A 15,278-nucleotide genomic window follows, 5' to 3' on the forward strand; every position below is an offset into this window, starting at 1 on the left:
AATTGGCAATTGTGACTTATATTTTCATTCTTTCTTCACTTGATATCCATCAGTGAAGTCAGTTGAGCAGGACTTGAGGGGGTGTCTAGTCGATTCCGACGTTGACATATATATTTTCAAATATCGATGTCCAATCTCCATGTATCTCAAGCACGCAAAATGGCTTGACAGGTTCATTCTGTATGCAATTCTGATCAAAAACATTTCATTTCCCATTTTCATTTGACTCAAAAACAAAGAAATGAGATGAATTCTACGAATTTACAATTGCAATTTTCTTTATTTCTGCGTTAAATGAAAATATATTATTGTAGTGTTTTTGTTCTGAATTGCATGTAGAACGAGGCTGTTAAGCCTTTTTTCGCATCTAAGATACATGGACTTCGATATTTGGAGATATATACGTCAACGTCGAAATCGGTCAGAGCACCTCTTCGAAGATGTGCTACTCCGATAAGACTGCCTTTGAATGTGAACGACACGTGCAATGAAGCGTTGAAAATTTGTACGCTTTATAAATTCAGTGCCTTAGATCTTCTCAAGTGTCTATCGTTCTCATTCCATCCTCGAGATCAGAATATTGAAGTTCGATAAAAAAAATTCAGCGCAAACTTTAGAACCGTGTCGATGACTGCGAGGAATTTTGTTGATGCGTGCAGACGGATTCACGTGTATCGTAAAATGTAGCGTCGTGCCTCTGTCACCATTGTAACTGTCGTGAATCTTAAATTTCTCGTGAACATCGCAGAAGACAGTGTAACGTATAAGGACGTTCGAATCGTGTAACCTGTGGAGTGGAAGTCACGTTGCCGCAATTGATCGTGAAGAGAAATCGAATGATTATTCTGGTTTTGTTCTCGGCAGGAGTTTTTTTTTTTTTTTTTTTCATTTCTTCAATCCTCTTCATCCTACCTTTTGTCAATTTCAATTCAAACTTCGATGCACGGTACGCCGATTCTGTTTGTTGAACGAAAACGTAGAAGTACTTCAAGCTGGGATTAGGTGGCTGAATCAACTTCGAAAAGCGTTACATTGTACTTTCGATTTCGTTGCGGTCTTTCGTTGACCACTTCTTTCGATCGCATTGATTTTGTTTATTTATAACTGTCTTACATATAGACCGTGCCTTCTACCTACGTTAGGACGCAAGTTAACGGGGGCATTATTTATTTGTACCTTTACATATTCGTTTCATGTTGCGTTGGGTAATCTTTGTGTCGTAAAGCGCTTATCGTTTCAAGATCGTCATGGAATGTATAATTACGGGTTTGTAGTCTCGAGCTAAATTTCAGGCGAGAAATTATGATTCACCAGAAGCGTTAAACGTTTTCTGTAACTAAACTGTCCCACAAAAAATCGTGATTCGATTATCAAAGACAGCAACGGTAGGTTTAGAGTTTATTTTACTTGTAATTCAGGTAAGGAAATTCCCGCGAATATATCGGCGGCTAGTCAAGTTTAACCAAAGGTACGGTTTATCCCAGTCAAAGAGGCTATAAACTATAAACGGACAGCGTTATGTTTATGCTATAAGAGTCTAACGGTGTCGTTTACAAATGCCTTCAAGCATCGCATATCGATTTTATGATGAAGATAAAGTCTGGCTCATCCTAACTTCGATTTATCGAACCTGAGTTTTAGACAGACTGCAGCAAGGATTTATGAAATATTTACTATATATTTAATTTGCAAGCATGTTGATCATATATGTTAGAAAGTACCAAAAAATTCTATTGCCAGGAAAGATAATTATCACGGCACACGTGTGCGTGTATTTCTTAAAAATTGTGCTTCTAAACGCTTGAAAGATGCTTACAAGAAAACATGTACTGTTAGAATGGATTGAATCTGAATTTCATGAAGAGCTGGGCAACCTGGTTTCGTTCATTCATTATGGTGTATCAGTATTCTCAAATCAATGACCGTATGTATTTGTTCGTCGGTTATTTTTATCGCGTGCCGAACAAAATTTACCGTGCCAAAGTAGCGCTGGTTGAGGCACTGTTAGTTTGTTAGCAAGTCGTCCTTGCGTTTTCCGATCTGGTTATCGGTGCGATGTTATTTCGAGCGTGGTTCATGCTAGTACCGTTTTATGCACCTTTCAAACTCGCGCCTTACTTATTGTCCGAGTTTTGCCTCACGTATAATGTCTGTGTTGGGGAGATCGAATAGCACGCTAATGTTTAAACAATCGACCCTTCAAGTCTGCACTCCAAGCGGAGAACGATACAGTCTATTTGGCAGTAATTAAAAATAGCTGACGACATAACCATGACCAGTTCGAGAAAACCAGTTTCTTACATCTCTTCTCTTTTTATTGCTTTATTTTTCATTCTAGCCACGCCACATACCAAGTTTGGAACTTTGTATGCCTACTTGACTTCGGGTCGCCTTTGAGGTAGTCAAGCGAAGGAATAATTTGACGGACAACTTTTCCTTGGATCGTTCGAAAATCAATTAACGACGCGCTCCATACGCAACACATTTTCCGTCGGAAAATTGCAAACGAATGGAAAGGAGTTTGTTTTTACTTTTTTCAAGAAATCAAAACTACCACAGTCACTTACTTGCGCGTATTTACATTTTGGAATGTACATTGACTAAGGAATTATGATAACCGAAATTTCATTACGTAACTTTTGACCGTTTAACTGTGTAGTTTTAATTCAAATATTAATTTGAACTAATTGCATGTTACACGTTCCGGAACGGCATTAGAGTTAGCGGTTAAAAATTTAATTGAAATTTCATTGTTAAGCTAATCCCGTTATACCGCATCACCAGTCTCACGCAGTTTCCATCTTCTGACGTAATACGGCGATCGTAAACCACATCGTTACCCACGTGGTTTGCTCCTGAGGCGAACGAATTAGAAGTAAACTTGATGGCCACGATTTTGGTCACGATTCTCAAGAATCTACCGTTTGCTGTTTTATTTATTATTAATTTTTCCTTACTTTCACGCAGAGCTGTAAGCGGGGATTTAAATTTAACACAGTACCAAGGGGTATAAAATGGGCAGTTTAGACTTGAAGAGATCGAGCAGCCATTGTCAATTGTTCTCGAGCTCGAACTTTCCGGTACCGTTGCAACACTGCTGCAACCTGTTACGAGAAAATAAATCGTTGTTCAAAACTCATTTGTTTCGGTAAATACCTAAGCCGACTCGTCGCGAATCATAATTCATAAAGCAAAGAGTAACAAAGCTGGCGAATTAAGAATACTAGTAAACGGAAAAGAAGAGTTTCGCTCGAAAGTTTCTCACACTCGCATTACGCAGCTATTTTTCTTCCGACTCAAGCGTCAATGGACAATTAAGGGTATATATGAACCAAGTATGAATTAATAATAAATCATTTTAATTTATGCGTCTTCGCTTTTATCCTTGTTTATTATCGTACCTACATATTCTGCAATCAACCATACGAACAAAACAGAATCATACGATGAAACTGAAAGAGTTAACAAATATGGGGAAAAAGAACAATTATCAAGCATTGTTCGGAAAACCTGCAGGGTGCTTGGCTTTGTCATAGACCACCATCAATTCCTTTCTAGGAGCAGAGAATCACTATTGTTGTCGTAGTAACAAACAAAAACTCAGCCTACTCGGCCATGCCGCTTACCACAGTCAATGAAAGGTGACTCTTAAATTTAACACTCCATAACCGGTGTCAATATCAGTCGAACCTCTGCAGCTCTGTCCGCAGGAACTTCTCGTGGCGTGTTACATACAAGTATTGAAAGCAGCATGTTCAAGATATACATACACGGTTAAACTCGATACGCTTTATTGGCCAATGAAATGACCAGTCTCTTACAAGATTACATGACCAGCATTACACTGCATACGTCAATTTGAAACCAACTTTTTGCTGCATTTACCCCCAGGGTAATCGTTTTTCTTGCGGGCTTTTCGCTTCAACTTTCTACTCCCGTTGTAGTTGTCCAAACATCTAATGACGGTGGCGTATACATCACTCTTATGGTTTTGAATAGCCCTTTCAAGAAGCGCGTAGAGGCTTTCGAGTTGTTGACTATTGGATCTCGCGGTCACGGCTACCGTCCTACGCAATAATTCCGTCGTTCGATTGCTCGGCATGTTCTCCAAAACTTGACCTGGCTTCACCTTTTCATCCGTACTTCTGGCTTCAGATTTCATCCTGGCACGTTTCGATGCCCTGCAGGCCTCGCCGGCTGCGCTATACTCGCGTTTCAAAGCTGTTCCTGAAGGTTGGTGCAAGTCAAGTTCAAAAGGAATGGCCTGACTCATTATTTTGTCTAGCCTATCTAAAGCTAATGTCATTAATTCCGAACTTCGATATAGATCGGTTGTTCGATCAGGATATCCTGATTCCTAGGTCATTCGTATGCATATGGTAAGCAAGATGAAACACCTGCGAAATGTTCTCTAGGTGATACATGATAAAGTGTAGTTATTAGCGAACTGTAATGTGATCTGGTGTCTGGGTGTGCGATGTCGTCAAATGTGTACAGACCAGTATGCACGCGTGATGTAAGAGTAGATGTTCTATCAGGTGTCTTTGCAGTCCGGGTAGAGCTGGTGTAACTGAGTAATGGAACACATTGATCCATTTGCGAGTGTTTGGGATGTTCATTTTTATTTTACTCTCAACTGGCAAGTATGGCGAGTAAGTTGATGGCATCTTATCAGTAGCTTGGATTACTGTGGCTTGCGTCTGACTGACTTACCAAACGGTGATGTTGAATGGACAGACTGAACCCTGCCGGGCTTTGCCCTCAGGTCGATCTCCGTAGAAACTCTCTTGCCCGGCGGTACTTCTATCACATCTATTTTCGATCGCGGATAAAAATAGCAAAAAAGTACATGAGAAGCAAGAAGCAATCGATCGCGGTAATAGAAACGTAGTTTTGGAAAATAGCCGAGTCATGAAATGGTACCATCTTCGGTGTACTTAGCAGTCAATCAAATCTGTGGAGTGTCAGATTCTTGTTTATATTTTTGCTCCCCATCACAGCATCATAAAATATTATGCGCTGAAAGCCCAGAATGCAACTTAAATCCGGTTGTGTAACATGTTTTAGAAAATGTATGTTGGCACGTGATGCAGGTACCTTTAGTGGTCGTAGATCGCTTACATCCAACACGTCGTAAGCAACGCATTTATTCAGACGGTTATGGACATAATTGGAGAGCCGTATATTATAGATCTCTCTGACAGCATAATTTGTTTGATGATGAGTTGGGGAACTGTACATGATAAGAATATTATATATACCGCTAGAAAACGAATCCTGTGATCGATTTTCGGTGATTGACGGTGTTGACCCAGAGGGAAAGAACAGTTGTTCGAAGAATGTTTTTCGTTCCGTGACTTCCGGTGCAGATACCTCGAACACTTCGCCTTGGCGCTCATTATACAATTGCTGTATCTGCCAAAATATTATTTCGCGCAATGACAAAAACAATTGGTTGCAACTATCTTCGCAAGTTTATCATAATTTAATTTTACTCAAGATTTCCTTGGTCCCTGATTATTGGATTAATGAAAAATGTCTGCGCTCACGTTGTTCGTGACCCAGAATAAAATAATGTAATCAAATAGCTCTGGTCTAAACGGCACTAAGTTCGGCTACATCATGATAAGGACAAAAAACAACAACAATCTGTTTGCAATTAGAGTGAGACTGTAGTACTTGTGTAAACGACGCCGACTATTACAGTGTCTGTGTGTAACAAAATGATGAAAAAATCTTCGGCAGATATTCTCCACGGTGCCAAGGTTAATGGTAAAGCTTTCTCATCGAATATTGATTAATGACGTTTGTTACAATGAATGTTTTTTTTTGTTCCCCGTATTTGACACAGCGTGACTGGCTAATGTGGCAGCCGAAGAAAGAAAGAAAAAATTCGGTAACCTCTGGTATCCCGAGAAGATCGTAGCACAGGGTCTAATCTGTATTAACTATAATTACTAACCTCCTCGGGAAGCTCGGCGTGTGGACAATTGGCGGTTGTCAGAATCAGTATAGTCACGGTTCTGTCAAGCCCCCGCATAAGAGATGCGAAGACGACGCGTGCTCGTTCGTCTACCAGTTCCCACCACGCCGTGATATCTGGGACGTACAGCAGGGAAGGAAGAGTGCGTCGCGCCTCCTTAATCCGCTTTATAGACGACGTCAACGTGGACGTTGAAAGTAAAACGAGACGAATGAAAAATAGTAAAGACTGAGATGAATCGACTGATGGCTGACAAGCGTCAACGGAAGTAACGCACTAACGTCCGAGGAGAGAAAATACCTGGATTATGGCTTCCTCTGCCGCCCTTCCAGTCACCTCGTAGAGGGTACTAATGTCGAGAACGTGATATGGCAGGTGTTCCAACGCGTGTAAAATCGCTGGACCGATATACCGCGTGTGACAATTACCGTTTCCAGTGATTATTAGTCTTGGACAACGGGAAGACTTCGAGGTGGCTTTCCCCGTGCTGAAAATGCATACGTAAGGCCTATTATCTAACCGTAAAGTTGTTCGAAAGTATTTAGAGTACGAAAAAGAGTCGAGTACAATCACCCAAAAAACTATATTTCAATCGAGTTGATTGACAACTGCGATGAGTCGAGCGTCGACGTTGATTGATGGAGTCGTTAGTACAACATGCATAAACACAAGCCCCAGGTAGGTACATCCTATCGATGGCTTACATTTTACCGGAGGATAACATCCCCCGAGGACAGAGAACTCCGAGTCTTTCGATCACGAGTGAGAGAGTTTGCTCTAGCAAAGGTCCGATTTTTTTTGGTAAGCATTTCACCGGTGATTCGACGATCCGATTCGAAGCCGGAATAATTTTCCGATGTGCTGTCAAAAAGTCTTGCTTGTTCACCTATACGCGTTCCGTCAGGGACATTATATTTTTTTACGCATGTTTGAAATTCATTTTATCAACACGTATCACATCTTTGACACCCGTACGTACGAATTCTACGCGTGGCTCGATCACGCGACGTGGAAAGATGCTCGCGCATATAGATAGGTACAATATGATGGTATTAGACATATTTGTGATCGTGGTGTGCAGTAAAGCCAAAGTTAATTATGCTAACGGTTAGACACGACACGTGCATATGAGACGGGTTTCGGAGATGCGGCGTTGGGGATCGAGCGATCAGTTTGGCTGGTTCATTTAACTCTCGACTCTCAACGCGTAACATGAGACTTTTGGAGTTAACTTCCGCTACTCGATGGCACTTGCCTCGCCTGCGCAGTGTCAATTAATGATAGACTCTGTCGTTTGTATGATAATCTTACTTGAAGAAACCTGCCGTTTATACGGTGTTTTTTTTTCGATGTGTAAATTTGTGGATAATTTCTTCTGACGCAGCACATAACTGCCTCAGCACAAAGAGCCTGAAGATCGCTACCGCAGAATCCAATTGTCTTCGAGGCTAGGTACGATAGGAATCTCTTGGCTGGTTTCTGTTTCCAGCTGTTGACGTGGACCTGTAATTAATGAAACGTTATTGGTAATCATGGTCAAGGCTTCTTTGGGTTTCTTGTTCTTCGAGTCTTCCATCAACCATACGTAGCAACATACACGGGGAGAACCTTATTTGGAAATCGTGACAATCAATCTCTCCCTTTACATGTAAACTTGCGATCACTCCTACGGTTTTATACCGCCACAATAATAGTATAGTAATTGAGAAATTATGCTGTGCAAGACTCACGATAGATCGTCTCTGGATGCTTGTGATAACATAGCTTGCATTTCAGAAACGAGTATACGCGAAGTTGCAGTATTATACGTGAATTTTCCATTACGCGCAGTGTTACATCATCGGTGCAAGAAAGTTTCAACATTGATTGGCTGACGTGTTACGGAGGTTCTGTTGCAGGAACGCTTCCTTGCTAATTCAATTTCCTATCACTTTCCCTCGATATCCTCGTTATGGTTGGCTAGTCTAACATCAGGTTAGTCATTGACCAACACTAGGATACCCGTGGATCCTCAGAATATATCCAGAAAGCCTGTGACCCCAGAACATTTGACCCCGGATATAACGAAACGGTTTTTATCGCAACCCGCCGTATGAAATTTTCGAATCTTGACCTACCTTCCACGGTTGTTGAATGTACATTTATCTATAAATACCGTTTCTCATTGCTCAAATAGATCTACTGGATTTATTTATAAACAATAAAAACAAAAAAGTATCAGTTTTGGTAATACTAATGAAGGATGGTTGGGTACGTTTTCAGTCTGATGTTCTAAGGTTTTGGAGAAAATTGACATGATTCTTAATCTTATACGTATTTCAAAACAATGAGGCATGCCAAGCTGATAATGAGTCTAGCGTGAGAAAAATCGGTGACATCGCGAATTCAACAATTGATATTTTCAGGCATTCTATGTGCTGTTGAAATAAGTCTGCACCCATTAAATTGAGGATGAAATCGCAGGAATATCGTAACAGCACAATAATCTGACGCACGTTTTGAGAATTGACGCAAGACCGCACCACACATGAAGTTAGAATAGAAACGGTAGAATCGAACGAGCATCGTGAGATCAAACGTTGTAGGGAGAAAGAAAATTTATACCGACAGTATTTGTTTCCTAGTGTTGAAACACGGCAATGGAAAGTACAATTCCTTGTCGAATCTTCCTGGTCTACGGAGAGCTGGGTCTATAGCTTCGATTCTGTTGGTAGCTCCGATAACAATGACCTCCGAGTTGTTATCCAGTCCGTCCATCAAGGCGAGGAGGGTACACACAACGCTTGTGTGAACGAAGTCCTGACGACTGGATCTAACCGGGGCCAATCCATCAATCTCGTCGAAGAATATAATACAGGGTTTCGTTTGTTTTGCCTGGTAAATTACACGATGCGGATCAGACAGGTCGTACGATAAAAGAGGGAAAGTCGTTGTTTAATTAAAGGTAATCGGTCTATCGGGAAAGAGGCGTCTATCTCCTTCCTATTAAAATAATTATTCATTCTCTCGGTTATCAATCTCGCGCGGTGACCCCGGGTTGTCAGGTGCCAGTCGTCGACGAGACAACCGATACGTCGAGTCTCGAAAGGCGTGCCGACTCAACGTTGCAAAAAGTGAATAGGCAAACTAACCAAGTTATACATCTATCATACTTTACTGTCATCGTTCTTCGACCCTGTCGCTCAAGTACTCAAACGTGTAACGAAGAACGTGTGCCCGCTTGTATTTTAGTACCGTTCGATACACCGGCACCAATATTCCCACCTCGATACATCCGAAACAGTTAAAGAATCTCGTTGCTATATACAAAGTTGGAACGAGTAGCACCGCTCATACCCAGAAGCTTAGAGAAATCTCGTAACGATAACTCAAATGTCGCCATTTGAAAACGTAAACCATACCCGCGGTTCATTCAACGATGAATAAATTATGCAGCAAACACTTTGTTGATGTACCCATCATTTTTTTTTAATTTTTTTTTTTTTTTTCTCAGTCCTCGACTATATTAAATGTTTCAAGTCTTGCTCGACAGCTTCAAAATTCACACGTCTAAACATTACTAGCCTCTTTTAAACCAGTGGTACTCACTGAGAGCCACTTAGTTGCCACCGGACTAAAATTATTCAAAATAATATAAGTATCGGTATATATTATCAGATTTATATCAGACACGTGCAAAGTCACGCGTTTGCCGTTGATCCGGAAGCCGCTGTTCGCAGTTTTTTTCCCTGTTTTTCTGCGCTATAGCTGATCACCTGAACTTATACGTTGTTTGCACAATGTTCGCTCAGATCCACCCCACATCATCTGTTTGACTTGTTTTCAAATCATGAAGAAACGAACTTTCGTTACCCGACGAAAAATATCCTGCAGCTTTTTTTCGCTCTCACCAATCCACTTGCTCAGACAATCCGCACCCTTTCGTGATATGAAGGAAACCTTCCGCCCGGCACTACTGCACTCGAATGCCAGAGCACCGGCCATGAGAGTTTTTCCAGTTCCTACGCAAAACGCGGTTAACCTTGTAATTAATAAATCAAGCAACAGTTATGAGATACCGAACTAATCTACAAGTTCCACCGGTATTTCATCAAAATGAGTGACAGTGACAGATCTTACAGTAGGATTATTAATTGCTCCCGTGGTTCTTGCTGTTCCGCGTTTGCAGAAATTGCTTTGGTTTCATGGAAGAATGATAAGTGCACTTGACAAATCGCTGAAATTACCTGGAGGTCCGTAGAACAGAAGTCCACGTGGTGGTTTGATGTTAAATCTAGAGTAAACTTCTCCATACATCAGCGGGAATAATACCGTTTCTTTTAGGGTCTCTATATGATTTTCCATGCCACCGACGCAACTGAAATCTTTTATCGTTGCCATTGCAGTCACATGTAGATATTGCACCTCAATAAATGCACGGGGCACGAATATCGTGAACGATAATGATACATTAAGCGTAAAATTAATTTTACGAAAGCGTGATTATTAGAAACTTATTAGGAGTTTCAATCACTGTATTTTATCTATATACCGTGACAAATTGAATTTAAACTGAAAAATTTATACAATATTCACGGTGGGAACTTGAGATTTTTGACAACTCGTGAAACGTGCGTGTAATACCACACGTGAAAAGAAGCCGTGGGGAAAAAAAAGAAAACAAAGCGGTATAATAACTCTCGCATCATTCGCCAGTGGCTATCTTCACTGTGAAGCCGTCAATTGTCAGATCAAACGATCGAGTTCCAATAAAAGAAATCGATAGATGCTCCGATTGATTCGAATAGTTTGAACAATTACTTCGTTTTTTACCGTTCTTCAAAGCAACCTATACAAAAAGACTCGCAGCAGTTGCTGCATCGCACCGCTGTATATGTATACATAGATGGCAGCTGAGTAATAAGTAATCTTGGGAAAAAGATCGTTCCATGTTGTGCTAGAAAAAAACCTGCTGTTACGTATAAACCCCAGTAGAATATTCGTCGGACCTTTGCTGACGATCTTTTATCCAAAGAATCACATCCCACCATCTGAGCCACGCCCCTTGTAGCCAATCAGGTTGGGTTATTGTTACATACGACCTATGACGCGCATTCGTTCGCACTCAAAGCCAGTTAATTAATATATTCACGAGGCATATATCTAATCGAGCAGAGGCTGGTATGTAGGTACTGTTCCAATATTACATCCTGAAGAGCCGTAGTAATGCATTTGAAGTACACAGGTCGATGGGGTAAGACAGCCACACCGTCATATGGTCCGGCCAAGTACCGATCGACGGATCTTAATTGCAGCCACCTTCTCCTCAGAGGTCGTGAATTATGCAACGAGCACACGCGCTTCTGTGTAACGTGAGGAGTTGACTCTTTGAATGGAATTTGAAATTAAATGCGAGGTTGGAGCGCTCGTCTAAACGCTCGAGCTATCCACGTGTCTACCTAGATTACGTGCCGAAATCATCGAACCAATTATGTTGACTGCGCACTTCACTTGGCCGTGCTTCATTTCACTTATTCATTTATCATCTCATCGGCTGGCGCCATCAGTATTCTTGCCAAATGTGTTGGATACGCGATGCACGAAAGGATGCATCAGATTTTTGGACTCGTTTGTGAAGTTTCGTGTTTGGTTACGTCCGAATTTCTTATGGACGTTTATTCAATCGCACGTATCGTGAATCTCTTCAACTCGCTGTAACAGATGTAAAAGCAGGTCTTGTTCGTTCGAAGTATAGTCATTCGACCTATCGCCTTCTTGATTTCAATAACGTTCCGGCTTGATTTGCCATTAGCGTGGTGAAATTTTGAATTCTTTATTCAATAACTGTACGGTCTGTTGGATTGTATCACCTGGTGGCCGTTATACTAATTTCGCCATCATACCAATCTTCGTGCAAAATTTAAATCGTCTCTGAGTTGGGTAACTCGGTTATAGGTACAGGCTAACGGTACGTGCAGGATTAATTTTATTCGAATTACTTTAAGCGTATGGAGTCTGTGGTTGAGAAACACCGACCGTCTATTCTCTCTACTCATCGACATCTACCATGGTAACCTTCTCTTCTCTTTGGCTGCAGACAGCATGTTTTTTTTTTTTTGTACATTATAGATATAGAGAGATAACTAAATATAGTTGTTCAATTCTTTCAGCTTTCAAACTTGTTATTTTAGCAACTGCTGACTGAGAGGTAGAACGAGCCCGTGAAAACAAAGTCGAATCCAATTGACGGACGGTATGAGAGACACTAGATCGCATCGTATTCACACCGTTAGTTCGGAAGGACTCGAATCTTTCTATTGACATTAAGTTCCTTGATGTTTTTTCTTTCCTTTCACGATGCCTGCACATGAAGCTGGGATCGTCACTAAACAGTAATCTTCGCTGTCACTTTACGCTTACGGGGTCAGGTTCACATTGCCCGTCACACTTTCAGGATCCTTTTGCTTCGCGAACCCAAGAATCTTGATTTCGCTTTTGAACTCGGAACTGTATAAATGTTTAACTAAAAGTTAGGAATTTGAAATGCTCACATGGCGGTCCTCTGCACCAGCGAAGTGGTCCATTGAACATGGTTGACCCACAGGGTCAGCCGCCGAACGATCGTTGGCTAAATTAACTGCATTTTTCTATTTACTTACCAAATAAGAACTGATTGAATGCTCAACTCTTGTTATGTGTGGCCAACGTGAGTGGGTATAACGTTAAGTACCAATGCTTGCGGACAACGAGGAGTGTGGAAAACGTTAATTCTGATCTTTTTCTGTACACACGACTTCGAGGAACCATCTCAAGAGCCAAAATTTTATTCAACTTACAGGTTTCTCGTGTATTAAATATTGCTTCACGTATTGACTGACGTACGTTTATAATAGAATGAACAAATCAGGAATGGAAGTATTATTATACAATTAATCTAATTTCTATGTAAGTTATAGGTTTTTCGAACCACAGATTGATTCAGGCTCACTAGATACAAACTTTAAGTACTGTTTACGCGTACGCAAAGATTTATCCGCGTTCTTTGACGGTCGTTGGCTTTGCGTGTGTCGTGCGCCAAGCCTCTCTTCTCCATACAACGCACAATAAAAATACCACATCTTCTAATTCTCAAGCACGGGTTCAAGGGATAAGGGATTTAACAATCGTGAATCACGCTATGATGCCACCGGTTCTTACCACGTTTATTATTATTATTTTACTTACGACTAGTCAGCTAATGGTCAAGCGTGTTCTTGTAGCTCTCTGATGTCGAGAGGACCACCGCATGTTTCCGTCCGTACCGTAATTGAGAAGACTAAATTTTTTTACACACAAAATAGAAGAGATACGAAGAGAAAATGAAAATCACTCAGGCATACAGCATCGTAAAAGCGTGCATGTTCAGCACCCTGCGCTTAAATCCGTACGAATACCTTCCAACCATACGGATCGCAGTCAACGTACGATTTTGTTCGATCAAATAGCGATTAAATTAAAATCCATTTATCGAATAAACCCTGAAGTTAACAGCGATAAATTGAAGATCGTATTATATACGGACTAAACTCTCAGCAGGCTTAAATTCACTCAAAGTCGGATCAGCGTGTCGCTGCTTTCAGCTACAGGTTATTAGCCTCAGGAACTCGTGAATACTTGGGGATTGAGTGCAACAAGTAATTGCCTAGTTTCGACGAAGCTTGTACCCCGTACACTTGTTGTGTTTGAAAATGTTATCATTAATTATAGCCTGAATTCCGTTTATCCTCACGCCCCGATTGTCGGGGTAGTACAAATTGGACTGTTATTACTATCTCAACGCTTCCTATAAGTGGTTTGAGAATCTGTCGAGGTAAGTTGAGGGTATTTGCGGTGCATAGCGCAAGAATCAATAACCTTTCCCTGGAGGCGAGCGTAACCTGGGTTTAAACTCGATGAAATCAGACACGTGTGCTGTCAGGGAACGAAAAGAAATAGCGCACGCTATCAGTCGTGCTGACTGCGGGCATTCGGAGCTCCGTATAACCAGCCTACGTGCTTTTCTCTTGTGAAATAAGCGCTGCTTAACGGTTGGCGCTCATCGCATATTGTCGCGTGAGAGTTCGTTCCGCGTTGGTGTAATACTAACGCTCTTCTCGCACGCACGTACGTACCTACTACTATCTTGGGGCACTTTGCCTATAATCTGTTTGTGTATGACTTGAGTTTTCTTGTTCCTCATGCTTGGACGGAGTGTCGAAAAAATTCAGACAGTTAAAATGCCAATTAACGTCGGAACGGGAAGTAAAAAGTTGAAAATTTGCCAGGATATAACATGGCTATACGTAATTCCTACCTCGCAATATCTCGTTAGTACGGCGTCGGTCAGTGCTCGTTATGAACTTATTGTTAGTGTACTTATTACACATCAATATTGGCACGATACACGCGTTTTGTATCGCGATCCAACTATCCTTTTGCTGTATTCATGGTCATACGTGTCCAGACGTCAGAAAAATAAAATGCAATCGATCATGAGCTCCGATCTCGCGTAGCGAAAAATATTATGCTCGCTACGAATTACTTTCAGACCACTTGTTATGCACACAGGAATCTTTTGCGGATGCATGATTCCTGTGGCCGCAACTCGTTCTAGTAGAAAAAAAAAAAATTCTTTTGCTGGAAGATTTGAAACGATAGTGTCTATTAACAATGACTTTACAGTAAGCGTTGATGAATCTTTTTGATCGATTGAAATAAATTTCGAGGCTAATGAACTTTCGTATCTCGAAATATCGTGAAGTCTGTGCGATAACAGGTATGTGAAGTAACGATATTTATAGTTATTCATGTTCAGTGAAAAAAAGGGTATCATTGAATCGATTAACAAATGGACGTTGAAATTACTGTACCAAACATGATCAAATACAGGTTAGTCGAACAACGGAAGAGTTATGATATAGCCTTCTCTTGGTTTCATTAAAAATCACAAGACGTTATTAACCAACTGTAAAACGTGATTATAGGACAATCTCAGTAATCCTTTTGAGAGTAAATACAGATCTGCTATAGGTATTCTTGCATCGATAGAAATTATGCCAATTATTGCTTCGAACAATATTTTATTTATATTCCAAACTCTGCATGGAACACGTTAATGGGATGAGACGAGTATGTATGTGCACTTGATCTTGATTAGACTATATCGTTACACTTGTTACTTAGAAAGTATACTTAAATGTACGTATAGTGGTAAAACATAACGTGCCTCTTCCGGTGCTTCAAAACCTTTCACAAGTGTTCCATATTACCAATGAAAAACATGTATGAGTTTGTTGGT

At 40.8% G+C, this 15,278-nt stretch overlaps 1 protein-coding gene across 1 annotated transcript; it reads right to left on the reverse strand.

The window, feature by feature from the left end:
• Positions 1-3,052: 3,052 nt before the first annotated feature.
• LOC124310253 (ATPase family AAA domain-containing protein 2-like) lies at positions 3,053-10,363 on the reverse strand. Its single transcript, XM_046774065.1, has 9 exons — positions 10,210-10,363; positions 9,836-9,984; positions 8,588-8,857; positions 7,295-7,486; positions 5,963-6,148; positions 5,262-5,415; positions 4,714-4,812; positions 3,870-4,227; positions 3,053-3,104 (listed from the first exon to the last, which is right to left on the reverse strand). Exons 1-9 carry the CDS (start codon positions 10,361-10,363, stop codon positions 3,053-3,055), a joined length of 1,614 nt encoding a protein of 537 aa, XP_046630021.1.
• Positions 10,364-15,278: the final 4,915 nt, after the last annotated feature.

This window comes from Neodiprion virginianus, chromosome 1 (assembly GCF_021901495.1).
Source record: "Neodiprion virginianus isolate iyNeoVirg1 chromosome 1, iyNeoVirg1.1, whole genome shotgun sequence".
NCBI classification, from domain to species: Eukaryota; Metazoa; Arthropoda; class Insecta; order Hymenoptera; family Diprionidae; genus Neodiprion; species Neodiprion virginianus.